Source organism: Paralichthys olivaceus, chromosome 7, assembly GCF_024713975.1.
Source record: "Paralichthys olivaceus isolate ysfri-2021 chromosome 7, ASM2471397v2, whole genome shotgun sequence".
NCBI classification, from domain to species: domain Eukaryota; kingdom Metazoa; phylum Chordata; class Actinopteri; order Pleuronectiformes; family Paralichthyidae; genus Paralichthys; species Paralichthys olivaceus.
Window position 1 is genome coordinate 10,501,466 of NC_091099.1, and position 27,575 is coordinate 10,529,040.

At 44.8% G+C, this 27,575-nt stretch overlaps 1 protein-coding gene across 4 annotated transcripts in view; it reads right to left on the reverse strand.

Moving 5' to 3' along the window:
* Nucleotides 1–13,704: 13,704 nt before the first annotated feature.
* Nucleotides 13,705–27,575, reverse strand: part of LOC109624519 (zinc finger protein 469) — a 181,391-nt gene continuing 167,520 nt past the window's right edge. For all 4 annotated transcript variants that reach the window (XM_069528426.1, XM_020079257.2, XM_020079258.2 and 1 more), the window contains one exon: nucleotides 13,705–26,816. In XM_069528426.1, coding sequence (XP_069384527.1) covers nucleotides 14,823–26,627 — 11,805 coding nt within the window. In that variant the 5' untranslated portion in view covers nucleotides 26,628–26,816 and the 3' untranslated portion in view covers nucleotides 13,705–14,822. The remainder of the gene's footprint in view (nucleotides 26,817–27,575) is intronic.

The following is a 27,575-nucleotide window of genomic DNA, read 5'->3' on the forward strand; positions in this document are numbered from 1 at the left end:
GATGCAAGGAATGTAATATAGCAGAGGCAGAAAAAGATAAAACTGAAATCAGAACAGAATGATGCGAAACAGTAGCAGATTAAAACATCCAGTAATGCTGTAATTGACCTTTACAATATTATATCACTGTTAAATCTTATTTTTTGACACATGCCAGGTGTCAACATGATCTGGATTGGCATTGCTTCATATATAGTCCCTTCCTCAGAGCCTTTATTTACTGCCACGGTGACAGAAGTTGTCCTCCGGCTTCAGCGGATTGTGTGTTGGAGGACTTGTTTAGTCATATTCTGTGAAGGAAGAATGTCATGTAGCATCAAAGATAATTTATTTTCCCTTGCACATTTCCACGAAAAATAAATGCCAGCCAGATCATGACCAGAGACAGTAGACATGCTTCAAAAAGACAGGCCTGAGTATGTGTCATATGCAGACAATGTTGCGGTAATTGGCTGCAAAACAATGTTTGGTGTAGCAGTAGCTTGTAGCTGTATCCTCTTCTGGATTATAGTCATTATAGTTAAAGCCGTTTATTGATATGGAAGTTATGATTATCATTAATGAATCTGTTTGATGTTAGCCTATCATTGGAAAGTGGTATTAACTGTTTTGTCCTAATCGCCTGTTTGAATTTTCTGATTCTCATAATTATTCTACACTGGATTTGCTTGTTTCAGAAGAAGTTAAGTTGTTTTCAAACTGTTGCTGTGAACGATAGACTGTGTTAACATATTGTGACAAGTTCCATTACTCTTTCTTCTTAAACAATGGGGCTATGGTGCCTGCCACATAGCAGCCAAGAGTGAAAAGGAGAGGAGATCTAATGAATTATGCAGAGAGAGCTTTCTCTAAGCCTGACAGTCTGAAACCAGCCTGGAGAAAATTGTAAGAGAAGTACGAGTCAGTGCAGCCATCACAAATCCCCCTCCCCTTTCCCCCAGGGACTGCTGAGGCCAAGGCCTGTCAGTCAAGCGCCCCCTGCCTAAACTGTAATCTGGGGACAGCGCTGAGAAGCCTGCAGGTCTGATAAAGTGCTGAAAGATGCCCCAGAAACTCTACGCTCCTGTCAGGGAGACTGGCGGGGGAGGAAAAGATGCAGCAAACGTTCATAAATTTCCAACAACAAGCCTCAGACTGGTTCCACACGTAAGCCACACAACCTCGGCCGGCAATTTCATCAACGCCGCTTGCCCTGCGAACACAATCGTGAGTCGTGACCACGGCAAAGAGGGGTGAGTTCACAATCATCCGACGGTCTGACCTCTGCCTTGTTAGTTCCCTTTTCATTTTAATGAGAAGTGGCTTCCTTCTCTGGCAGGCGGCGGAGAGCGGCGCGGCAACAGTGAAGTCTGGTAATGAGAGGCCAGAAGGTTCAGGTGAAACACATGGAAGAGACCTAATACAGACGTGTTTTCACCAGCCCCGGAGGAAACAGAGAGGCGGATGAATATTCATGGTGAGGTGATGAATTGTGTTGCCTACAGCGGTGTGCCACTTTGAAAGCCCTCATGCTGCTTCTTTTATCACAGGAGGTCCTTGCCACCGAACCTCACGGGCCACAACACAGCGCCCTGGCATCCAACTACCAATTATCATCTGAGATCATTAACTTGTTATGTTGACACAAACACTGTAATTTCAGATGCCCTTTTTTATTCAAATGACCTTATTCATGAGGAATGGCTGACTGAGTTGATTGGATTTTTTTCTGGCGTGCACCGCAATCACTCAACAAGTGATGTTTGGACACAAAACTAATGAACAGCGTGCAGCGCTTTGAACTGTGTGCGTGCTGTGTTTGGAGATGGATAAACAAGCTGCATAATTTCTTCCAAAATATGCATTAGCACAGATTGATACGGCAATGGCACACTGTTGAATGTTTGCACTTTGCTCCGTTCAGGCAGAAATCTCCCCCTAATGATAGTAAGTCACAGGGCAGAGGGGTGAAGGCAGGAAGGGATAGAGGCGGAGCGTCGGGTGGCAAGGCAAAGGGCCGGGGGATTGAGCAGCATCATGTTCAACAGCCCCAGACGGGTGATTCATACCAGCCTCATCACTGGCAACAGACAGGACATCCAGGCCTTTATTACCTCCATCCATCACCATCACTTCATCAGTCTGAGCTCCTGTGAGCCAGCTCTCCAAGCAGTCCCCAAACACCCATCCCAACGTGCTGCCGGACAGAGATTTACACCCACCCACTAACACCCTCACTTTAACACACACACACACACACACACACACTCACAAGAAGAGAGATGAGCTCCTGCGTCGATTTCAGACCCACGCTGAACGAGACGGAGGAAGAGGGAGTGTGTAAAGGCCATTCTGCAGCCAGATGTGGTGTGAAGCTGCTCCCCTAAGGGCCTCTGGCTGACAGGCTATCCTACATTCTGAAAGCCACTTACACTTCAGCCACATCACACCACCTGCTGCTGCTGACCAATGTGTCAGAGAGGCATATCATGAAGGATACACTATGCTGTGGGAGAAATCATTAAATCATTCCCACTGCTCTCCCCATTATAGAAACCCTACAAACCCTATATACCATGCACGCATGACACAGGAGCTGATTTTCTAAAAGCTGGACACAATATTATCAACGCCTTCACTGTCTAATGCAACAGACCGGCAATAAATTCCAGCTTCTTGTGTTGACTTAGCTCTGGTGAAACCAACGTGTTTGTTCCAGCACATTAGTACGGTGGCCCTGTGAGCTGAATGAATCGCAGCACACAGAAAAAAACATGCAAACAGACAAAATACAAGTAAAAAAAAACATGGTCATCAATTACTACAACACTGTAGCATTGAATACTGCTCAATAAATACAACCAAATACAGAAACATGGTGAAAATATACACAGCACAACACAAATAGACAAACATGCTGCAAACCCCTATGACAAAAGGATCTATTTCCCTTGAAAGTTGGTGGAGAACAAACCAGAGATAAAAATAAAGTTTATATTGGATTTATTATAAATAGGTAGAAACAAATGACCTTAAATGTGAGCTCATGTTTCTACTGGATGTGTCAATACAATCAAACGCTATATTAAATTCTAAAAGATAGTGATTTCAGGCTGGTTCCGTTGTCCCTGTGCTAGCAGGATGGTGCATGTGGCGCTGACTCAAAATAAACTACAGCTCCCATGTTCATTTTCATCCAGTGCAACAGTTTGGCTCATAGATCTGTTATTAGTATTGGTATTAGTATATAACGCAGAGTAATGTATCATCCTACATTGTTGATATTTGTTGGTTAGATGCATTAAATTGTATATTGATCACCTACAGTACAGTACACAAAGGAAAAATATAAATAAATAGATGTTGGTGAATAAAGCTCAAAATATTGATAAAACAATTTTATCTTATTAAATTGGTCCATGATTCTTGATTTTCTCTTATTTATCCTCAAATATTTTCATGTTTATTTTCATATTTTTCATGCTCACAGATTTTCTATCCCAAACAGAGAGAAGAACACACTCCATGAGGCCATGTGCAGAGTGTGAAGGGGATTTAAAGGACAAAAAGAAAACCAATCACTATTGGACATTATGTCATATTGATTTATTGCTGCTATTATGAACTCCTCTACCTATTCTGTACATCCATGTACACAGACCTTTGTCATAGTATATGCTGTGACACAGAGGGTGTCATTAGAGAGTAGCCAACTTGGAGGAGATAAATCAATGTTCTGTTCAGAGAAACATTTCACTCTGGGGCTTGTGACGTTATTGATTCAGGCACCACATAGTGTTCTACCAAGAGCTTTAATTTATTTTAAAAAAAACATGTTGAACACACTCAGCTTTATTTTCCTCAGAAACAGAGACGTCACTCGTTTGACCAAAATATGTCGACGACAGTGTAGGGATGGAGGGTAGGGGTTTAACACAGGGAGAGCGGGGACAACAGTTTTAATGTAGGTGTCCATCAGTGCAGAGATGTTTGTGTAATGATGGTTTCTGTGGCGACAAAGCGAAAAGCGAATACATAAAGAGATACTTTGTGCTTTTGGGTGCACAAGTTGGGAATCTGGTTTCACAAATACCTCCTAGAGAGCTTTATTGAGATGCAGTCACACTGTTTTGTTCAACGCCTGTTAACATGTGTGTGCATTTGTGTGGGTTAATATGCATAAGGATGTACTGCACGACATGACACACACCCTCACACACAGATATAAATAGGCGAGCCGGAGTGCAGGGGAAAACTGAATAATAAGTTGTTTCACTGGCAGCTACTCAAAGTTACAGTCTGTCACGCTCGCTTGATGAAGAGCGAGCAGAATGCAGAGTTTGATCGCAAATATTTGGTCTGCACTCGCAGTAAATTAAATCAGCGCATTATATTCTGCTGATACAGACGAAATTTATTGCAGGGCAGATTTGAGATCATTATACAAATCATATCATTTCATCTCCTCTGTGCCCACTAGCTGCTCTGATTTGTGAGACAAGTTTGTGTGAGTAAAATGGGTGTGTAGGTTTTGTGCCTTTGCTTATCTATGTTTTAGGCACCTGTGTGTGTGTGTGTGTGTGTGTGTGTGTGTGTGTGTGTGTGTGTGTGTGTGTAGCAGTGTTATCTCCTCCTCATTCAAGTCATGTCACAGGCCAGACACTCCATTGTCAGGAGAGGCTTTCATCTGCTGACTTCAGATGTGCCTGTCATCCAGTCCAATTATACAGAGAGAAATAGGTATTGTTACACTCCGGGGATTGATTCAAGACAAAATAGAAAAGTGAAGAGAAGGCTACACACTCATCTATGGCCAATGTGCCTCATGCCTGGAGTCACACACTCGCTCATGCACATTTTGAAATCACATGGATGAGCGGGCTGATAACAAAAAGCTCACGAGGTAACTCAGCCTCCCTTCTGTCTACAGTGGAGGATATGTGGCAGGTAGGTTACAGTCATTTGAAGTGGAGAAGTACTGAGTGCTGCACCTCGGCTTCACTGTCAGGGTGATGATACGTTGGCTTTACATGGAGATAACTTGGCGGCTTATGGAGCAGCTGAGCTGTGCCGGGGCTCAAGATGACTTCAACCGAGCATCCACTCAAGCATCAGTGGTCGTCGGTGACACGGACAGTCTCGTTTCACCACTTTTTTCCTTCTTTCTGCTTTTTTTTGGCTCTTCCCATCTCTCTCCTCACCCCTCTCTTTTTTTTGAATCACACAAAACCAGAGAGGATGTCAAGAACCACCATTCACCTCCAACCACTCACGGGGAACAGCTCCAATTGATCTAATAGCATGCTGCCATTGCATTCAGATATGCGCGGCTGCCATGTTGTTCATTGTTAGGCGCTAAGAGACTTTAGAGAGCTGCTACAACAGGTTACACTGTTCCATTTTTTTAGTTGCTCTTGAAAAGTTTCCAGGGACTTGCTCGGGCCTTGTTTAAAACGTGCTGTATTATCAGGAGAGTGAATGATTGAGAGGGGGAACAAAAGCTCAGCCTTGCTTAGAGGCTCCATTTACCTCATCTGTCATTTCATTAGGTTTGTCAGGTGTATCCTTGTTTATACACGAGCGTTGTGACAGCTCAAGATGGCAGACGTCTCAGTTTAGACAATCCCCTTATGTGTAGTCAACCCTGTGCCTCAGCCGAGCCTCCAGTGTCCTTGCTCCTGATACTGATTCACTGAGGTGGAACACAGTTGGCGGAGATGCTGGAAGGGCACGGGGAGAAGGGATTTGCTCCTCAGCTAAGTCTCCTCTCTGGGCTGATTCCTACTGGGCCACGAGAGGAGATTTAAACCATTATATATATATATATATGTACACTCTCAAATAGGCTCACACACGCACACACATGCACACACACTGTGTTTTCCTGCTGCCATCAATCTTCTAAATCCACCCAGGTTGTTTTGAAAGTGATAAATCCAGCCATTTAATATCCATAATTAATAATTTATTACACACAGTGTGCCACAGATTTAGATTAGGTAGTATTTTATCTAGGTAATAGTTGTACCCCTTGAAGGTCATTCTGACTGTTTTTCATTATTACTTCCTAATGCGTTCCATACAGCTGCGCAGTTATGTACAAATAATGTAACTGAGTGACATTAAGGGTAAGAATAGATTTACAAAGCTCCAGATTACTAGAAATACGATTCTCTATTTAAGTAACATCTTAGCCTCAAATAAGTCCTCGCAATGCATGAACAATCCATGTCAGTATTAAGAATATCTGTTTTAGAAGGTAACCACAGTTTTTCACTATTAGCTTATTGATGATCATGTTTTTTTTCAACTGTGTATATTTAAACCATTTTTTTCAAAATGTGTTATAGTGTGTAATCAATTCAAAAATCTGAATCAACTCTGAAGCCGACACAGAATCAGTGCGTACTATTGCTGGTATCACAGCTGCAGCAACGACTGCTTTATTCTTGGCTGTTGCAGAGCCATTAGTCAAAAGTTAAGCAACTTACTGCTGACAGCCGGTGAATAGTGGAACAGAGGAGGCTTTCCCTGATGCCGGGAACTGGCTGTGTGCATTTCTCCCCTCTTCTCTTTTTGTAGTGAATAAATGTAAGTGAACCAAGTTATCTTGCTGTCACCCCCCTCCTCTCTCCCTCCCTACGCCTGTCTTTCTCCTCTCTGTGTGTCTCTGAAATACACACATCCTCTCTCACACAAAGGAGGGAAAGTGTCACTATGGAAACAAGGAGGCGAGATTCTAAAAGCTACCTCTTGAGACGAGAGTTAAGACAACAGAAAGGAGTCCACAGTGTGAGTGGCAGAAAAGCGGCAATATACACAGCATCTATACCTCTCCTCCCTGTTCTGCTGCTTTATCCTATTGTTATTTTCAGTCTGTCTGAATCTGTGCTCACATGCATGTGCATTTTGACATACTTTACTACATGTGTGTTTAAGGAGCAAGACTAGTGATGTAACAGTGAAATGTGGCTTTTTAGACGTGTGCGTGTGTGGGTCTGGGTGTAATATGCACCACACATTTCTTTAATAGGGCTAATCCATTTTAATCCCACCTGCCACTGTTACCTTACAATGATGAATGTAAGCCTAAATGAGTTAAGACGCAGAGAAATGCCCGCGGGAAACAGAGGAGGAGGCTGGGAGGTAGATGTAAGCCTCTTTATATGTGTGTATGCTTGTGTTCATCAGTGTGTTCACCCAGGTGTGTGCGTGTGTATTTATTAAGGCTGCCGTAGCAGCTGAAACAGGTTTTCCTCCGTGCTCTGTTCAAGGCTATTTTCTGTGGGTCTGCAGGGTCACTGCTGTCCTCAGTGATGTCTCCGTCAGCGGTAATCAGCACCATGGACAGCTACAGCGAGCCCCACCACCACAGGCACCACAGCAGGCATCCATCTCAATAGACTCACAGAGTTTCCCTCCGCTTCCCCCCTTTCCTTTTTCTTTCTGGTTGATCTAAAAGAAAACAGATAGGTTAGACCTCAGTCTCCATGTTCTCGTCCAAGCCTTGATCTTTTACGGGGAAGGAGGGGAGACAGAGCAAGAAGGAAATCTGATTGTGAAGAGGCTCTAGGCAGCTATTGATGAAACCTCTAATAGGAAACTCATAGTGGATAAGTTTCCTCTGTGATGCCAGATTCATGTGCTTGTTTATGAGGGGTAAAATACAGTACAAGTTCAGACTGCTGTGAATAGCAAAGTCCTCTTTTAGCACTTGTTACTGTGCATAGAGCCACAGTTTAGTGCCAATTTCTCTCGCATGCTCAGGCTTTGAAAAATAGTAGCAATGTGTGGAAGAAAAAGAAAGACAGAAGAGATAAAATAAAGATGTGAGGCTGGGCAGGGAGACATAGGAGGAGTACTACTGTACAGAGTGAGTGAGTGGCTGAGTTATGGTGAGAGAGAGAGAAAGAGAGAGAGAGGGTGAGATAGGAAGGGAGCAAGACAGAAAGAGAGCGAGAGGGTGCAGATAGCGGGAGGGGAAAACCTCCTCTCTGAAAGGGATGATGTCAGTCTCTGCAGCTGAGCCCCGGTCCCCGACTCGATGGGGTGAAGACTCTCTCTCCTCCAGAAAACAGGCAGGCAGACACAGCCGTGTCCACAAAGAGGGAGGCAGGGGGTGAGAGGGGAGAAGCAGGGAGAGTCTGGTGAATGGAAACCCGCAGGTACGTATGCCACGTTACCATCCACCTCTGAGTTCATTCATTAGTGCCTTTTGTTGCGTTCTGCCTGCCGTTACGCTTTAAACTGCCGCCAGCATCTCATTTGTTCAAAGTGATTATCATGTTGTGTGTCTCAGTGAAGCCCAGTGAGTGTGTGAGAGTGTAGACTTCTGTATCCCAGCTCGTCTGTGTAGTGAAATATGTGTATTTTTTTTAAGCGGGGGTGTGGATGGAAGGGCAGTGCTCAATGTAAATCGGGGGGGGGCACAAACACACACACACACAAACAGATTAGTTGAAAGTTTTTAATGAAGAGGAAACTGCTGTATCCAGACCACTGGGGAGAAAAACTGTTTCAATTATTCAAATACAAATCAGATGCAGGGTCCCCGGAGCAGAGGGCATGGCAGAAATTTGAGATTAGGGTGAGGGGGTTTGGTGCAAAGATAACCTATCGACATGGGGGGGAGAGACTCTGCTCTTTTGTCCGTTGCGTCATTGTTATAGAGCTCTTCCTCTGTCTGCGTAAGGGATTTGCCAGGTTAAAGCAATGCCTCCTGGGATACTGGTGGTCAGACAGGTGACATAGCTGTGGTGAGTCATCCTGTAACATCTGTCCCTGACACTTTCAGGTTTCAGGTTTGCTCATGATGCTTATGTCAAACGTGACAATTCATGTTCCCTATTGCTCAAGTTCATCTGTAGGATGCGTTGCATATTATAGAAGGTTTTCTGCTCAGATTTACATATAAATGTCACAGGCCGCCAGACAGCAGCTTGTGCAGGGTCACATTCAACAGGAAACAGCAAGGGACGACATTGACAAAGGATTAAAATCTCAAAACTGTGTGTGCGTGTGTGTTTGTGTGTGTGTGTGTGTGTGTGTGTGTGTGTGTGTGTGTGTGTGTGTGTGTGTGTCAAATAACATCACAGGCCATCAGATGGAAAAACAAAACAAAACAAAAAAGAAATGCAGGCCACAGACACATTTCACCAGCAGCAGCCATCCATTTATACACTCAGGCTGTTGGCATGCCACTCAATTAGTCACAGCATGGATTACACTGCATGAGGGGCTCAGTGCGAGAGAATCACGCTGGAAATCCAATTTTGTGCCGCATCAAATGTCAGGGTAGAGCCTTCAGATTCTCTGTGATAAGAGGCAGAGGCAGCGGGGGGAGAGGAGGAGCTGTAGAGCTGGAGGAGGGGGGTGAAGAGGATGAAGGTTATGGCAGAAGAAGTGAGGAGCAACGGGAAGGGGTGGGGTGTCTCAAAGGTACGAGAGGCTTCCCCACCGGCCACCAGGTCCAGCTTATGTGTATGATTTTTACTGCGTGTCGGTCGATGTGCAGTCGACGTTGTGTGTGGATCAGGCTTTTTGCCCACCTCCCAGTTAATACCTGCGGATTTTCACACTAGCCCCGTGAGATGAGGATGAAGAGAGAAGAAGAAGAAAAAGAGGAATAAATAGAATTTACTGCTGGTACCTTTTGTATAATTAGAGAGGCAGCAAACTAATTACAAAGTGTGTTTAAGAAACTTTCTTTGAAATCGGCCGTGTGGTTTGTGAGGCCGGCCGCCCCTGAAGACACCTGCTGTTAGGTGCAGCGTTCTAGACACATTTGTTTGCGTAGCCCCTGCAGAGTAACCCCATTTATTCCTGTAAACCTGGAACATCAAACTGTTACTTTTAGCTATTGTGTACAGCCTGCTCCCCGACTGGTGCTGACTGGAATGACAAATAGTTGAGTTAGATAAAGGCCTCATTGGTGGGTGAGTGGCCACGGCCTCCTGCTGAAATGCCATTAATTAGAAGTGTATGCCTTGACTTTAACGTTTCATCCTCCACATTATCTCCCCCCCACCATGATTTATCTTCATGCTCATTTGCTCAGTAATTCATTTTGATGTTACAACTGCCCCACTTCCTTTGACTCCTTTTTCAGGTGCCAGTCTTGTGGGAGTGTAGTTTCCCTGTGTACTTGTTCTTACTGCCAGAGTTTCCCTTTGAGAGTTTTAAGGGGGCAGGCAGTGGTTTTGATGGTTGTCAGGCAAAATAGTTTTGATGTCTTGATCTCAGATTTCCTCGTCCTCCTTCCTCACGCCAGGAAAGCATGTTCACGTTGAATTATTCATGCACATTCCCGCTGCCTTACACAAATGATTTCAGATATCATGCCAGTGGAAATTCATTACAATCCCCCACCTGTGTGTGTGTGTATAGAGAGGGATGCTCTGTCATTACTTCCCTTTCACTCGACAAATCCCTTCCCATCCATCTATCTACTTATTTCTCTGTGATAGCTGAAGCCTCCGATTCCCAGCAGAGGCGACCCGAGCGGCTCCTCAGCCTGTGTGTCATTACCACTGACCAGTAGCCCATCTCTATCTGCCCCCGATCTCCCGACCTCCCAGAGAGGGAGCTAACAAAATACTCCACAGTGAGGGAGGAGGGAGCAAAGGGTGATGGCGAGGCGAGAGAGGAGATGGAAAAGGGAGAGAAAACAAGGGAGAGAGGTGTGGGGGGGCAGCAGGGATGGATGGAAGGAGAGAGATATATATGAAAACAGAATAAAAAAAATAAAGCAGAGGAAGAGGAGAAGTGGAAGAGGCAGAGGGAAAATGAGGAGAAAAAGGGGAAGAGAAGGAGAATAAAGGTGGCGGCAGAGGAAAATAGACGGGAAAGAAGAAAGTCAGAGATCAGATGAGGCAGGGAGGGAGGTTCACAAATGGAGGGAGAGGGAGAGAAAAGAGATGCTATTTCAAGACCATACTTACTGATAATGTCACTCTACTTCAAAGCGCAAAGCGTTCCTGTCATGCTCCTGCACGACTCTGCCCTTGGAGAATTTCCTCATAGATCAGATGATAAAAGGAAGCCTGACAGTGGAGCGCGTGGGGCTCCCGCTCACTCTGTGTGACACATTCTGGGCTAAACTGTGACAAAATATCAAAATACACTCAGGTCTCTAGTTTAATTCTGTCTCAACCAACACACAGCTGCTGACCAGAGGACCTGGAGGAGATTTACGGAGGCCGAGCACGCCGCGTGGAGCAGGTGAGGTTCAGGTAGAAACTGTGCCAAGTTATCATCATAGCTCTTATCTCTGTGATGAATCACACGTGCAACATGACACACATTAGCACTACTGAGAAGAAAAATAGACAAATCAACTTATATGTAACTAGAACTGCACTCAGTAGAACACATACCTCCTCCAAGGCCCAACAGTCCCCTTCAGTTCAGTCAAGCTGCACCAGATTGCACACATTGATAGATACCAGTCATTTAAATATTCATCAAGATCAATGAACGATTTCCTGAGAAATCAATGAAAACATTGAAAAAACAAAACGAAAGTAAGAAAAAAATCTGGATCGACGCCAAAATCAAAAGCACAACCCCTCCACAAATTTTCATGGAAATGAAAGTGAAATTTTTTTTTGCGTGACCCTGCTAACCAGCAAACGCATGAAAACATAACCTAGAGAGATCATGTGACTGATATTTGGCTTCTGTTGAAATAGTTCAGTGTGAAACATTAATCATTTCCTTCACACGTCTCGCCGGCTCAGACATCACTGAAGTCATCACTCAGCCTTGAGGCATCAGCCACATCAATGACTCTCTGACTGGCAAAGATTCCTGCAGCGTAATGAATAAAATCTCAGATTGTAGAATGAACTGTGCGTCTTCTTTTTAATTTAATATTTAACTCAAAATAAATTAGCATTATTGCAAGTAAGTCGCTATCTTCTCTGAATGATACAGAAGTTTCAAACACATAATAAGAGCAGAGTGATGTGTTTACTTTTTTAATGTTGTAACCTTAAATGATTGACCTCTCCAATGAATTTGCTTCATTGCATTTTTCCATCTAATGTTCCGTTAGACACTAAGATTCACGTTTCCTCAAGACAATGGCAGCTATCGATGGATGCAGATGAAAATGTCAACTAGTATTACTCTGATTTATATGATAGATGAGAACAAAAACACAGTAGTCATACATACTCGACAAGGCCTTTCATTAAACTGAGGAGAAAGGCTTATTTACACATTATCTGCAAGTGAAATTATGTGTATACATGCACAAACATACAACATATTATGATATGCATGTGAATTAATATTGGATTTATGATTCAGTTTGATTTGATATTATATTTCACAAAAAAACTGTGTGGTGAGTATTCAATTTAGGTACATGAAAAAATGATATGGTACAATGGTGCTGAAAAGATTTCTGTATGTAAAGCTCATATATTTCAAAAGTTTTAACACATGAGTATCACAGTTATTCAGAGTCCTAGAGGCTTCAGCCAATTCATTAAAAAAACTTTATAAAAGTCTTAAATCAAGGTAATTCCTGTGTGTCCAGTGCAGTGAGAGTTAATTTAAACCATTAACATGCTGCTCATGATGTTTACTGTCCTGTAACATGGGTCAACATGAATCTGAACTCTGCTGCTGGTGAAACTCTGCTACAGCGAGTGAGCGGAGCTGGTCCGTGATCCAGCGGCAGTATTTTTCAGCTGTCATCAAAAAATATTGTCTCAGCGGGAGCTGCCAAACCAATAATCCCACTAAATTAATTAGACAAGTTATTTCAACAACTGCACTGTGGTTCTCCACAGCTCCACTGGATGTCTGCTGCGGTCTCTGGAGGACGGTGTTAGAATCAACACGTGGTTCCATGGTTGTTTATTATGTGAACACAAGCTTGTGACACGTTCTGGACGTACTTATGAGGCCTTATAATGTAGTTAAATCACATCACGATAGGTTATGAAGACTGTGAGCCGCTCATGAAACATGTGTGTAGAGATATTCAGTTATACAGCAGTTGTGTGCAATTCAATATTTGAAGTCACAATATTTCCACTTGTAAGAAGATCTTCATAATCAACACTGACTGAGAAGTTTAAATCCGTTTGTATTTCATGTATTTTTGTACATATCTCAATTTAAGTACCTCCACGCTTCACCGCCAAGATTAATATAGTCTATTTTATTCCATTGTGCAGTAGATGAAGCTTCATTCCTTGACAAAAAAATAACCTGCTTTCTTTCTCCCCTCTTTTCTTGCTGCCCCCCTTTTTGCAGGTCTCATGTTATTCCGTGGATGATGTGAGAACACTTCTCATCTGTGCCCTGTGCATTTCTACATGTGCGCTATGGCTTTTTATTCCTATGTGATGATGAAAAGTGTTCACGTAGGAATAGAAGCCATTTTACACGTGGGGAGAATTCAACGCGACAGAAGTGAGAGCTCCCTGCCACCTGCTCGACTGTGTTTGTGATGACTAGAACATATGGCTGGATAAATGTAACTGTCTTCTGTTGGATGTTCCTCTGTAGTAAAGATGCATTTATGCCGATCTGAAGACGGAAAAATGAAGTCAGACTTTGTTGTGCGTGCACCTGTTTTTGCCTCTAGGCACAAGCAGCTTCCACTGCTTCCAGTGTTTGATGCAGGCGATGACAGCTGCAGTCCACGGGGATGGAACTGGGAACATTTGCAAAACATGTCATGAACAAAATAAGGAAGAAAAGAGCAAGGAGAGACCAATACAGATCTTTAATAACCAACTATAAAAGATGCACTTAGTGAACCACTTTACAACTTGCAAGAGGCACTGCATTTCCCTTTCTTTTCTGAATCTCTTTTGCACATTATTAAAATAAAACTTTGACATGAAGCATTACACCAAACAATCCTCTACCTACAGTATTGTACAATGTAAGATACATACAGTATAAACAAGATAAAGCACCTTTGTTGTCCTAGTAAATACTATTCATAATCAAACAGTTGTCTGAGGAGTTGCAGACACACATGACTGAGTTTGTGGTTGGTGTGTGGTATTATCAGTGCATGGGAAGAACTCTGAATACAGGTCTTGGGACTGTGACATCCTTGAATGCACCTGAGTTTATCCAAGGAGCTTTAGGAAGCTATCGGAAGCTTTCCATGTTTTGTGTCTTAACAGTCTACATTTGAAGTATTGGATGGTTTACACAGTATCTTTAATAAACATTAGGGAACCAGTAAAATCATTTGGATGAATGTACTGTAACTGCTACAGATCTCACGTTCTCTTCAGAGGACATTGGCGTTCACATTACAAATACAAACACAACGTAGCACCAGGTAATGTTTATACAAAAAGGCTAAAATGATCAATGTCGATGCAGTACAGTAAAGTTAAAAAAATAATACAAAAGGAATATGTTGTAAGCATTTACGAAAGGTGCACAGACAATAGTCCAGGTCAGTTATGACGTCATTTGCAAAAAAGACTTAAACTGATAAAAATCATGTAATGAATGCAAAATGAACATGCATTTCTTAGAGGAACATATTTTACTGTATTTTCAAGTATTCTTTTTTTCTTTTCTTTAGGTAAATGAAATATAATCTCTGAAAAGGATAATATCCAACATAGGGAAAGAAGTTCATTGATTTTCCCAAATAGCATATTCATTTTTGACCCAAAATTCATATTTGCCATTCGTCCTCACATTTGCATAATAACAATGTACAAAGAAGACATAAAGTGACTATGTAAGTATTTAAAGATAGCATTTCACAGAAAATAGCTGTGCAATCTCATTCACCATTAATCATTTGTCTTAAACATTTACAGTCTCTTATTCACAGATCCCTCAAACCCCACTCAGTTCATAGATTCTGACGTGTCCTTCCTTAAAGGAATCTTAAAGCTAGTGAGTTTTTGGCCAAACAGCTGGCTTAAGAGGTGGTTCTGGGACTCTGCTGTCCGGTAGGAATGGCTCTCCATCGACCTCACCCCCATCTTTGGCCTAGATTTGTTCAGAGAATTGTTCATGGGAACTGAAGACACTTTAGAAATAGGGGGATGCGAAGACCGCCCCAAAGGTCCCTTTTTGGTTTTATAATCCCCATTAAGAGGGTTCAGGTTCACAATGTCAGCTTTCTTTGGCGTGCAGCTATCAAGCAAACTTCTTTTGGACTGCAAACCCAAGTTTGCACTCTTGCACTTGGAAACTATTTTGTTGCTCACAGCGTCGTCCCGCATTGAGGAAAGCACAGGGTAGTCACTGGGTCCGTCTGTCTTTCGTTGCAGGGAGGGATTCGAGCACTTGCTGGGGCGGAATTTCTTTTTGGGCCTAGAGTCGACACCAAAGTTCTCTTGTGTGGCCGGGGAGGAAACCCTCTGCAGGCTGTGGGGGGATTTCATGTCCTTCCGCTTCTTCTGTGGTCTCAGAGATTCTTTATCCTCATTTGAGACGGAGGTGTTGAGGGAGACCTTGGAGTGGAGGACAGGTGTTGATTCTGGAGCCTTCGTGCTGCTGTTTTTAGTGCTGTCGATGGTTTTGGCAGCTTTGTCTTTCGTCTGACAGCTGCCTTCTTGCTCCGCACCATGAGACAAAGTTTGCTGTCTGCTGTCATTATTGGAAGTTTTTGACGTCTGCTGCCACCGCTCATCGTCCCTCTGCTGGTCCGTCACGTCAACAGCTAATTCATGCTTTGCTTGTGTCTTTGAAATGATTTGATTTTCTCTTAAGATAACAGGAGACTCCTCACTAGGTGGAAGCAAATCGTTCTTTTCCTCCAACTGGGCTGTGTCACCTTCAGCTGAGCTTTCCTTCCCTTTAATGATCTCCTCCCCCACACCGCTGCTCTCTTTAGATGCTGACCATGAGGTCGTCTCCGCTCTGATGCAGACTGACTCATTTTCCTCTTTCACATCACATGGCTCAGTAATTGATTTTCCATTGCCCTCTTTATCAGGATTAGGTGAGGGAGTTGGTTCAATCTCCTCTTTCTTGGGAGTGGCAGACTTTGACGAGCCCATGTGAATACACTTCTCCAGCTCCACGAGCAGCTCGGAGTAGTCCTCGGCCATATCCTCGGTCTTCACGTTGGCGTTGCTCGTGTCGCTGTGGTATTCGTTGGCGATGGTCTGTGTGGAGTCGTCGGCTGTGAAGGGTTTTGAGGACTGCGTCTCAGAGTTTTGATTTAAGTGCACTGAGCTCAAACTGGCAATTCCGCTGTCTGAGCTACTTTCTTGCAGACTGTCAGAGAGAATTCGTCTCTTCTTACTTGCAGACGAATCACATTCATCTTCTCTGGATGCGGATGCTTTGACAGGTCTGAGAACACCACGGAATTTGAAAATTTTGTTCCCCCCAGACAGGTGCTTTTCCATGTGACGATCAAACTGCTCCTTTTTAGAGAAGGTGTAGTTGCAGGTGCTGCAGATGAAGGACTTTTTAATCACATGCATGACATCAGCACAGAGCTCGCAGGTGTAGAGGGTGGTGTGTTTTGAATCGAGCTCGTCCACCTCCTCGTGCGCTCTCTTCAGGTGCTCTTTAAGCGACTGCGCCTCCTGATAGGTGACGGGACATTTATGACACAGGAAAATCTTTTCCAAGTTGTGAACCACTAAGTGTCTCTGGAGTTTGAAAGGCTTGGGGAACTGTTTCCCGCAGTGGTGGCAGTCTCTTGAAGGGTCTTTGCAGTTGGGATGCATCTCCACACTTTTAGATGTCTCTGTGTTGTGGAGGACCTCCAGAGGGGTTAATGTGCTTTGCTTTCCGCCCACTCCGCTGCTGCTTTTAGTTTTGTGAACTTTTGGCTCAGCTCCTTGTGAGGTTTTCCTATCTCCCACAGCGCGGTCTGCAGCAGCAGCTTTCTCCTGCTCTTTACTGACTTTGCTGGAATCTCTCATGGCTTTGCTCGGGCGGTGCTGCATGATCGAGGTGATAAAGTTCTTCACGGCTGTCTCCTGCATGAAGCAGCCTGGAATGTCTAATATGGAACCTTGAGTCTGACCCCTCCGGGCAAACTGGGTGGCATGTTCCCGCAAATGTTCATTGTACATCCACACATCTGATATTTCCTTCAAGCACATTCCGCAGGTCCAGATACCTGTCTTGTTCTTGGCGTGTTTCTCCCTCAGATGGTCTCTCAGTTGCTCGCGGGAGCTGAACTTGCGCTGAACACACATGTAGCATGTTGGAGGTGGAGAGGGGTTGTGGGATAACTTGTGAAAGTTAAGCTCGCCCAGGGTGAGGAACCAAGTGAAGCACACTTTACACTTGTACTGCTTATCTTTAACTTTTATTCCGCCATCTTGCCGCTTCCGGCCTCGCCGCTCTGTCACTTTCTTGCACTTTTCATCATCTCTACTCTCCACACCCACATTTGCAATATTTGGAGACACTGACATATCATTGTTAGAGTCAAAGAATTGAACTTCAGGAAGTTGAAATGTGGTGTTGATGCTCTGGATGTCGATACTGTGGAAGGGTTGGATGTTCTCTGTGACACATGGCTCCACAGGATATGAGGCAGCAGGAAAGGGCGCCGGGCAAGGTGCTTGTGGAGCCTCTGGTTTACAGGTGCTGGAGTCAGGGTTCACGCTGAAGTCAGTGGATCCACTCCATTCTATTGAGGTTTTATCAATGGTGCTCTCAAGTGGATTCAAGAGATTGTTGCTGGGCCCTTTGATGTTCTCAGGTACATCCTTGTGATCACTTTGTTTAACGTCATCAGCTTTCAGTGTGCTGTTGTGGCACATATTCAACATGATGGCATCATCGATAGATATCGTCTCATATTCACATTGGTTTGTTTGATCCTCAGTGAATATCTGCTCTGCCTGGTTTTCCACAAGCTGATCTTTACTTTGCACAAAGGTTTCTGAAGGAGGATAATCCTGAGTCCCATCTGAGTCTGGCAGGAGCTTCTGTCTTTTGTTTTTTTTGCTGTACACCCTCTGGCACTTTTTCCTTTTGGCCTCCTCATCTCTGGGGAATAGCTGCGAGAATGTGGTGTCGTCGTCGAGTAGGGCCTTTAGATCGGAGCTTAAGCCAGGGGGACTGAGGGGGGACGAATTCAAACAGGAGAGAGGATGTAACTCGGCTGAAGGGACACTGTTTTTCTCACATTTGATCTCGACTGCAACTTTCCTAAGAATCTCCTGGGCGAGGCTCTCGTCTGATCCTCTCTGGTCACACACCTCCTCCAAGGGACAGAGAGTCTCTCTGGACTCGTCACATTGTCTAATTATTTCCTCATCTGCTTTAATAGCACTTTCCTCATTAATATCTGCACATACTTCCCCATCTGCCACCTCTGTAACACTTGTACATTTCATTTCCACTGTATGAGTGACTGGATTTAGCTCTGCAGTTTCAGTAAGTGCATTTGTGTCTTTTGTTGGTGGTGGGGGTGCGTTGTCAAAGCCAGAGCCTGAGGTGACGGGGAATTCCTCTGTTCCACTAACTGTTCTGTCATTGATTTTCACCTGCTCCTCGGGAGATTTGCGGTGCCCTTGTAGTGCAGCACTTTTGAATTCAGGAGTTATTGCTTGAAGTATGTCTGTTTTTAATATATTCAGAATCTCATCAGAGAAAGGGTCGGGCTTAATGTTTGGATCGCTGTTTTTGTTCTTTCTGGCTTTGTTGTTCTTCTTTGCTCTTGTTGGCAGCAGAGCGTTTTGATGGCCTATTTCATCCACTGCACTTGTCTCGGTTTCCATTTCCTCCCGGGCTGACTCAGTCTCTGATGCTTTAGATATGAGAGTGTTATTTGTCTCAGACAGCCCATCTATTTTTGCCGGGTAACAGGTCTGTGAATCATCTTTATGTTCTTTCTCTGTTGTTTGTGACGATTCATAAAGAAGCACAGTCCCCTGATGGTTTAATGTTTTCTGCGGGCCGATGTGTTTTTCAGCTCTGACCAAATGTTTCATGGCCTTATGTCTCTTTAACCCTGGCACTGTCCTGAAACACATGAAGCAGATTTCACAGAGCACTTTCCCCTGTTGAGCGTCGCTCTGTGTCTTTTTCTGTGTCTTTTCTTTGTGTACTTTGTGCATTATTGAACACCGGCCAGTCTCTATTGTGGGTTGCTTCTCTGCTGGGTCTGGCGGGAGAGGCATTTCTTCGTTTTCACAGATGATGAGTGGCTTAGGAGTGGGCGGCCCATCTGAAATGACTTTTCTGAGGAGTGCACTGTCCTCAGCAGAAGCCTTGTGAGAGTCTAAATTAACTGACTCAGCCTCTCGCAGCACGTCAGCGAGGATATGCAGTTGCTCAATAGGTTCAGCTGGATCATGGCGAATCACCAAGTCCTTTTTTAAATTGCCAGCTGAGGAATTTGCGCTGTTGGTTTCAGCTGGGAGACCCATTGAAAAACATGTGAATTTGATATGTTGCTGAAGGACCAGCGGTTTATCTGATACATTTATTTCAGATGTGGTGCCTGGGTTCAGTTTCATGTCTGTTTCAGTTTTGTTGAAAATCAGTGCAGGGTTAACGCTCAGGTCACACGGTTCACAGTCATCTCCCTGCTTCATGTCGGTGCTGTCCTTAGGTTTGCCGGCAGGTGAAATTGGTGTGTAGTCGTACTGGTTCAGGTGTGGAGGCTCATCTGAGATGCTGGTGTAGTTGAGGGAGCTGAGCTTGAACTCGTACATTGGATCTTGCTCCCTCTCCACCTCTGCTGGTTCTGCTGTGCTGGTGGAACTGGTGGTTTCAGAACTGGAGATTTTACACTCTGTGATTCCCAGATCCAGGTGAGGTGGACTTATCAAAGAAAACTCCATCTCAGCTGTTGTGTTCAGTTGTTCTTTGTGGTTTAGACCCTCTCTGACAATTTGGTTATCCTCTTTTTTTGAGGGGGATTTCCTATTTGGACTTGAGTCTTTTTCAACAGTCCTATTATTGCATTTGATTTGTGGCTGACATGAATCTTCCTCTAGCTGCAGTTTCTGTTCGGGTGTTTGAATAGAGGGTGATAAGAGAGGACTGGTTGATGGGGCAGCGTTCAGAAAAAGGCAGTGACTGTCCTCACCATCCTCTCTGCACGGTGAGTTTTGGTGACTTGCCATGAAATGAATAGGAAGATGCTCTTTAATGTCTTGCACATGTAAAATCTCTTCTTGTTTCTGGAAGGTGTCAAAGGTAAGAGCTTCTTCGGCTTTCAGAGAGTCATGAAACGGAGCAGCTTTGCAGGAAACACTGTCGATGAGGTCGTCAGCCTGTGAGAGAATCAACAGATTGTGTTGTCCCTCTAAAGACTGAGAGTCCTGAAAGGGCGAGCAGTGAGTGGAACTCCCTGTGTTGGCGTCCTCTACTATCGGACTGCAGGGCTGTTCTGTGGTGACGATCTCCACTGACAAATCAGCTGCTGGACTTCCACCACAAATCTTCGCAGGGCTACACAATTTTGAAGAAGGAAGTCTGATCAAATTATCTCTTCTTGCTGCTTCAACTGAATCAACTGAATCATCTGAACGCTCCACTTTTAATTCACCAGCATGTGATGAACTAAATTCTCCATGGTTAAAAATAGAGGATGATTCTTGCAGAACTGTCACGGTGTCAGGTAAAGCTGGCGATGAAGGATGGCTGCCAGTTTGACCAATGATTCCCTTCACTGCCTCTGCTGCCTCATAGCCAACTGTAGTCAAATGTTCTAGGGCATCACTTTTGTTTCTAGATAAGTGATTCATGTTTTTTTCTGCACTGCTGTTCCCACAGGAGTCCTCGCGAGGGCTGCGTGTCACCACACTCGAGCAGTGAGCAGACTCAATCAGATTCCTATTCTCAGCGACATCCTCCACTGATGTGACTTTAGTCTCACCCTCACCATCATTGCTTTCTGAGGGTGCACTTGGCTGTGATGAGATTGGCTGGTTTCCATCAACGGTGGGGTCAGTACTGGCAGAGAGAGGCGACCGTGACTCACTCAGAATGAATTCAATATCATCCTCCCGCTCATTGATATTTGGAGGTGATAATATATTCTTCTTCTTGGTAATTGCTTTCTTTTCGCTGTGATCTTCTCTCTCAACTGCATCAGCTGTCTGACATTTAATTTCTTCATGCTGTTGACTGGTGAGAGAGGTGACATTCAGCTCCTTGTGTTCTGATATAATAGGTTCTTTTTTGAATATAGAGTCGGAAATCACCTCCAGGCTTTTCATAAGGTTTTCCGTGTATCTCTTCTGTTCTAAAATATCTTCTTTTGTTTCTAAAGGAGCCTGTTTTTCTGCACTTCTCTCCTCTGATTTCCCATCATGGTGGAGCTGTGAGTTTTCAATATGTGAGGCTGTGGCAATCACAATCTGTGCATCATTGTCTTTTTCAGTAAAATGTGCCCTTGGTTCATTGTTAGTTGGAGTATGGGGGCTGTGGTGTCCACCCATCAGTTCAAACTGGAATGGACTGGACCACTGGAGTCCTTGTTCGGTGAAAGGCTCCGAGGGCATTCTGGTCACTGGTTCATCCATCGTTTGCACAGTGCACCTCATATCCAGACCAGTGGCGTCACTCTCCGACTCATCACTCAGCCGTAAAGGTGAAAATTTGCTCATTTGCAGCTGCTTGGGGACATCCTGAGCGAGCAATGGTGGACTTTCCAACCTGGTTGTCTGCAGCTGGTTTTCGAGCTCGTTCACTATTCTCTTTATCTCTAGCTCATCCTCTGATGCGCAGCTGTTGAGATTTGTGCTGTAGTCGATAATTTTTTCTGGCAGAGACAAAGGGACGTGATTGTAATCTGGTTTCTTTTCATTCGATTTCTCAGAGTTGTCTTTGTACTGAGATATCTCATCTGGTAGCACCGGGCTAACTATAAGGTTCCAGTCTCTTTGTTCCAGAAAGGGAGAGAAGGATGACACAAATTCTTCCTTTTTATCAGAGGTGCTCTCTATTGAATGGAAACCCTCTTTCTGAATGGGCATGTCTGAGTAGAGGCCGCTGTCGAAGCCTGCGAGGTCCCCGAACATCGACGAAGTGTCAAATGAAAGTGGGGATTTCATGAGCCCCTGTTCCTGATCCAGAGGATAGGGCATGAGATGGAGCGTATCTTTCTGTATCAACGGGGCCTGGCTTTCGGCAGGAGACAGACACACCTCATCCATTAGAGACGTGCAAAGAGACGCAGGCTTGTGTGTGTCTAGGTCGTTGCTTAAAGTGATTGCCTCTTTCACCGTGCAGACAGGGTCACTCTGTTTTTCAAACGTGGTACAGTCCGATAGCTCTGGCTGTGTGGTTTTAGGCCCCTCTTCACCTTTGCCCTGTGTGTATGTGTCATGATTGAAATCTGTGTCTTTGTTGATGATGGGAGAGTGAGAATCAAGCTGGAGTTGCTTGTTATCCGTACTCTGCGTTGCTTCTTCTTTGGGGCTCATACTGTCGGCTCTGTGCAGAGTGTCTCTGTCTGGGCTGACTGCTGTGCTGGTTTCTTTTTTGTGAGACACAAGCTTTTCTTTTGATTTTGTATGAGAGCTTTTGCTTTTTTCATAGTTTCTCATTGTGTCTTTTGCTTTTTGCGAGGATGACACCAGATTGGCATCGTCCATGTTCGAGTGATGCTTCTTTGAATCTGGTGGACTGTCTCTTTTTTCAGAAAGAGCCACTTTGTCAGCGTTATACTTCCTGACGGATTTAGTGAACGTCAGTGCTAGTGTGCTGGACTCTTTACATAACTTCTGCGGGGAGGACCTTTCGTAGGAAAACTCTTTCTTTTTCATGTCCGTCTTCTTCTCACAGTCTGAGTCAGTGCGATCTGTGCTTTTGGGGCTGTTGATGCTTTCACTTGAAACACTCACAGATGTGCTGAGTTCACTGCTTGTCGATGACCTGCTTCCCCTTCTCCGAAGCCTCTGGTGAGAACTGTGTTTCTCAGGCGAGAGAGAAACTTCCTCGCTTTTCTTCACCTCAAAACACTCCTTTGACTCGTGTCTCCATGCAGCCTGGTCCCTCTCACTCCGTGCTCGCCATTTGCACTCTTTGGTGTACGTGTATTTACAGCGGCTGCTTTGATTTAGCCGGCCTTGGCTGGCTATCTTCACAGGCTCACATTCATCCTCTGAGTCTGAGACATAATCATATTCTCCAAACGCAGGGTTCTGTACAGTGGGAGTCAGTCTCTCCATCACCAATGAGAACTGAAGGTTTTTGGTGCCTTTAACATGAAGCTTATGGAGCTTATTTTTCTGCTGAACTATTTTGTGGATAAGTTCTTTGCTCCAGGTGCCACCTCCAGAGCTTTTCCTCTTGCTCTCTTTCATTGCAGCTCTTAAGGTTGGAGATGTGGAGACCAGTGAGGGCGTTGACCCTCGAAGTGCAGAGCCGTCCTGAATGCTTTTACCACCACACCGTTCAGACAACTTGCTGGATAAGAGGAGTCTCTGTGCACTTGCGTTTTCATCCTCTCTCTTGCACAGCTTTCTCGCCTCTTTCACTTTGCTGTCTTGTTCCCTCGTCTTCTCCCTCGAAACGATTCTTGAATTTTTATGAGAAGCTTCTTTTTTTAAGTTAATCTTCTCATCTTGTTCCAAATTCAGAGATATTTTCTCAAGTTTGTTCTCTGTGTACTGTTTACCTGTCTCGGGGCTCTCAACATCAGAGTCGTAGAAACACTTTCCCTGTGTGAAAGGCCTGTCATCATCTGTTGCTTGTTTATTTTTGCTCTCAATGATCAGGGACTCTTTGGTTTTCAGACATTGTTTGTTCGACGTAGCTTTGACGGTGGTGAGCTCGTCATCAGCGAATGCATCGATGAAGCTGCTGTCTATCTCTGCATTTTCTGACTGATAGGCCAGTCCATTCAAGGCCTCTGTTATTAGGCTGTCTAATTTGGCGTCCTCCATTTCCAACTCAGGGAGAGGGACAGGGATGTTGCTTGGGCCAGAGAACAAGTTCAGTTTCATGGGATCATCTTTACTGTCTCCTTTGGTTTCACTGTCAGACATCAGCTCTCCATTTTTATTGAGGCCCAACAGGGAAAGGTGAAGGTCAGACGGGCACCTGGTCATTGAAATGTTTGACACGGACGGCACTGCTTTGGCCGGTTCTGCATGAAACTTCCTGCTCTCCTCCATCTTTGATATGTCTTTGAGGTCATTTTGTGCAAACATGTGTTGAGCACAGTATTGCTTATGGCCGAAAAACGAAGCCAGATTATTGAAATTTTGATCGCACTGCTTGCAAGTGAGAAGCACGTCTAGCTGGTCGAGATTCGCTGTGGCTAATGAAGTGGCTAACAGCTGATGAGCGGAATACGGCGGAGGAGGCTGGTGATGCTCCACCCCAAAACTGTCCATGTAACCTTTGTTTCCATCCATAGCCTGCTTTTGGTGTGTGCTGTTTTGCATGTAGCTCATCATGTCATCTTTGGCTTGGTCTGGGGCGTACGTAAGGTTTCGCGACGCATCAGAATGAAACTGGTGGTTGTGAGAGCTCAGGTGATCTGACTGTATCTGAGTTTTTGTTTGGGGCTGGTGGTAAAATGTGTGCGGCGGTGCTGACTTTGACATCTGACTGTCCTCTGAGCTGATGTTTACAGGGCTGGTGGATGCTGGGGAGAGGGAGGAGCAGGTACTACTAGATGCGTGGTTGTGAACTGGGGAGGGCAAAGGGGATTCATAAGGCGACACCATCATGTGTCCCATAGGCGGGACCTGTAATGGTGGGTAGCTGTAGTTCCTTGAGGCCACTGGAAGAGACTGGTTGAGTCCAAAGTATACAGCCTTATTTTTTGACTCGCATACTTGTGCGTGGCTCATCTCTACTTTGAAAGTTGAGACTGTGTTATGTTTCACAATCTCCTGTCTCTGGTTTGAAAACCCATCGCTGGTCCTGCTGTTCTGAAAAGAGCCTGGGTTTTTCAGGGAGCTGTGTTTATGTGATTTACTGTCATCCTGCCAGTCAGAGGGGGGAACAATGTAGGCCAATTTTTGATTGCTTATTTGCCGAGTTAACTCAACTCTTTTTTGGTTCGGCATGGTGGGCCGTATCTGCTGCCAGGGCATTCTGCTAGTCTTAGATGAATTTGGCCTTTGATCAAGAGCTGGCTGTTCCTGGAACTGAAATTTATCGTTCATGTCAGAAAACTGAATTGAGTTTTGATCAGCTGGTGAATATGTCTTGCTAGGACCTTCCCAGGAGTGTGGTATCCTATTAATAACCTTATTATTAACGTTTTTATCAAAGGTCATTGAGCCTGTGTGAATGTTATTGACCGGGGGGCTGTTAAATGTTTTGCTGGAAAACTGCATGTGGGAGCCCGGGCCTTGTTGTGAAATATTTCTTGCATGGTGCACAGTTCCTTGTATGAATGTTCTCTGGTTGGCAGCTGTGTCTTTGGGGTGGCAGCTCCTCTTATTCCCCGAGGTTATTGTTGCATCCCTACTGTCTGCCTGTCCGTTAGTGTCTGTGCTCTCAGGCAACGAAGTCTTCCCCTGCTCTGTCTGCTGCGAGCTGGAGCCAGAGCTGTCACTGCTGGCTGAGTCCTCACTCATATTCCTCGGACACTGGGTGGAGGATGCTACCCCTTGAATATACTGTGACTGTGGGGAGTGAGAATAAGAGCTTCCGTCCTCTGACTGCTGCTCATTACTGAACTGAGCGCTGTTTGGAGCAATGTTTTGTCCTTCTCCAGCTGTAAAGGAAAATGAGTTGTGGGTCACGTGAACTGAACCTATGGAGGAGTCTGTAAAGTCTTGTGTTTGAGAGTTCTGGTCACAGGAAAAAGAGTCAGAGGTCGATTCTTCCAAGAAATTATATCCATATTGAAAAGGACCCGGCACAAAGGCATTTGCTTTATTGGCTTCAGAAAGGGCAGTGGATTTTTGTGACGAAACCCCATAGGTAGCACCATTAAAAGTTCTTTCAGGGGACTGCCATGCATTAGAGCCACTCAGATGAAAGTCTGCCAGCATTAGCTGACTGCCAGGCTGTGTACTGCTGTTCTCCATCGACGCAGACTGCTGCTGCTGCTGCTGTGACAGAGGTGGGTGTGGGTGGGAGGATGTTGCATTTGAGGAGACCAGTGCCTGTGAGGTATAGCTTGGGGAGGTGAGGTTAGAGGAGGCCTCCTGGAAACAGCGGCTGTAGTTGAGCTCTTCTTGTTGTAGTTCGGCCTCTCTCTCTGGTATACTGGGGACGTGGAATCTGTAGCTGCCCATGAGCGGGCCACGACTGTTCTCTAACTTCTTGGGTGGCGCAACCTTCTGCTGTGGGTAGGCAATGCCGATGGGGTTGTTGGAGCGAGGATTTGTAATGCTTAGTCTGTACAGCTGTTGCGGGTTGCCACGCTCTGCCTTCCCCGACCGCTTCCCCTTCTCTCGGCTGCGGCCCTTTCCGCTCGGGGACTGGGGGCTGCCTTTACCACTTGACCAAGTCCTGTCAGTGGCAAATTTGGATCTGTTCTGCAGTGACCTGAAGTCAATCTTCCCTGCTTGTTGTGGCCGTATGACAGCCTCTCGCTGCTGAGGACAGTCCCTTTCCTTCTCTAGTTTTTCAACTTTAGCCCCTCTGCTGCTGGCTCTGGCCTCAGTGCTGGTGCTTGAAAAGTGCTCTGAAGACTCCTTTGTGGTTTTGTCTCTCTGCTGTTCCAGTGCCGTCCCCTCATCCTGCAGTTTGGACTCAGCTTCCAGCTCTTTGACAGCGTGAATTCGCTGAGTCTCTCCTGCCATGGTGCACTGTGCGTGCTGTGAAGGCCTGGTCCTCAGAAGTGCTATCTGGGAGAAGGGAGCATCGTCCTCTGGGTTGTATGAATCAGTAAATGTCCAGGGGCAGGAACTGCAGGGACAGGACCGCTTGCTGCAGGCTCATCTCTGCACCCTCATTGTGTACCACAGATCTGGCACAGGAGCAAGGCAAACCTGGAAAGAAAAAAGAGTAGAGATGATCAGATGACAAGTTTCAAATGAGAAAATAATCTGGCAATACTAATCCGACATGCAAACAAAGCATCAAACACTCTCATGAAAGTATAATGTATATTTCAGTTAAAAAAACACCTTTATTTAGTCAAAAATGTGTCAAAAGGCAATTTTTTACATAATTAGGTTAAAAGGTTCATTGAAAATAACTGAAGCACCTCTTTAGTATGAAAGATGAGGTACCATTACTATAATCCTAGTTTCTGCCAGCAGGGAGCACTATTGCATCATTACACAGAGGACAAAGAATCAGCGTAATCAATAGGAATTTCAAAATACGGCCAAACTCAAAGTCTTAGAGAAACTACTAATTTCAATTTCTAAAGAACAATTCACATTAAAGAAATGAATTTGGTTTCATCTGAGTGTTGGGAGAGTGTTCCTGCTTTGCAACTGTAGATTCCCTGTCAAAATTAGTTTTGAAAACATTAGTTTTCCCCGAAGTTTTGAAATGATGGAGCCCACTACAGTTACTGACGATGAGAAAAATACAGTGCATGGATCCAGAGCATGCTGCCAGTAAATGAATCACAGACTCCTTAAGAGCAGGGACACAATGCCACAGTGTTCTATTGCTACATTGCTACACAGCGCTGCAGGTTTAGATCATGGAGGAATATCAGGGATTATTCAGTCAGCCATTAGACAGTGAGAACTACTGGCACACTGACGTTTGTTGCCTTTCCTCGGGCATCCCAG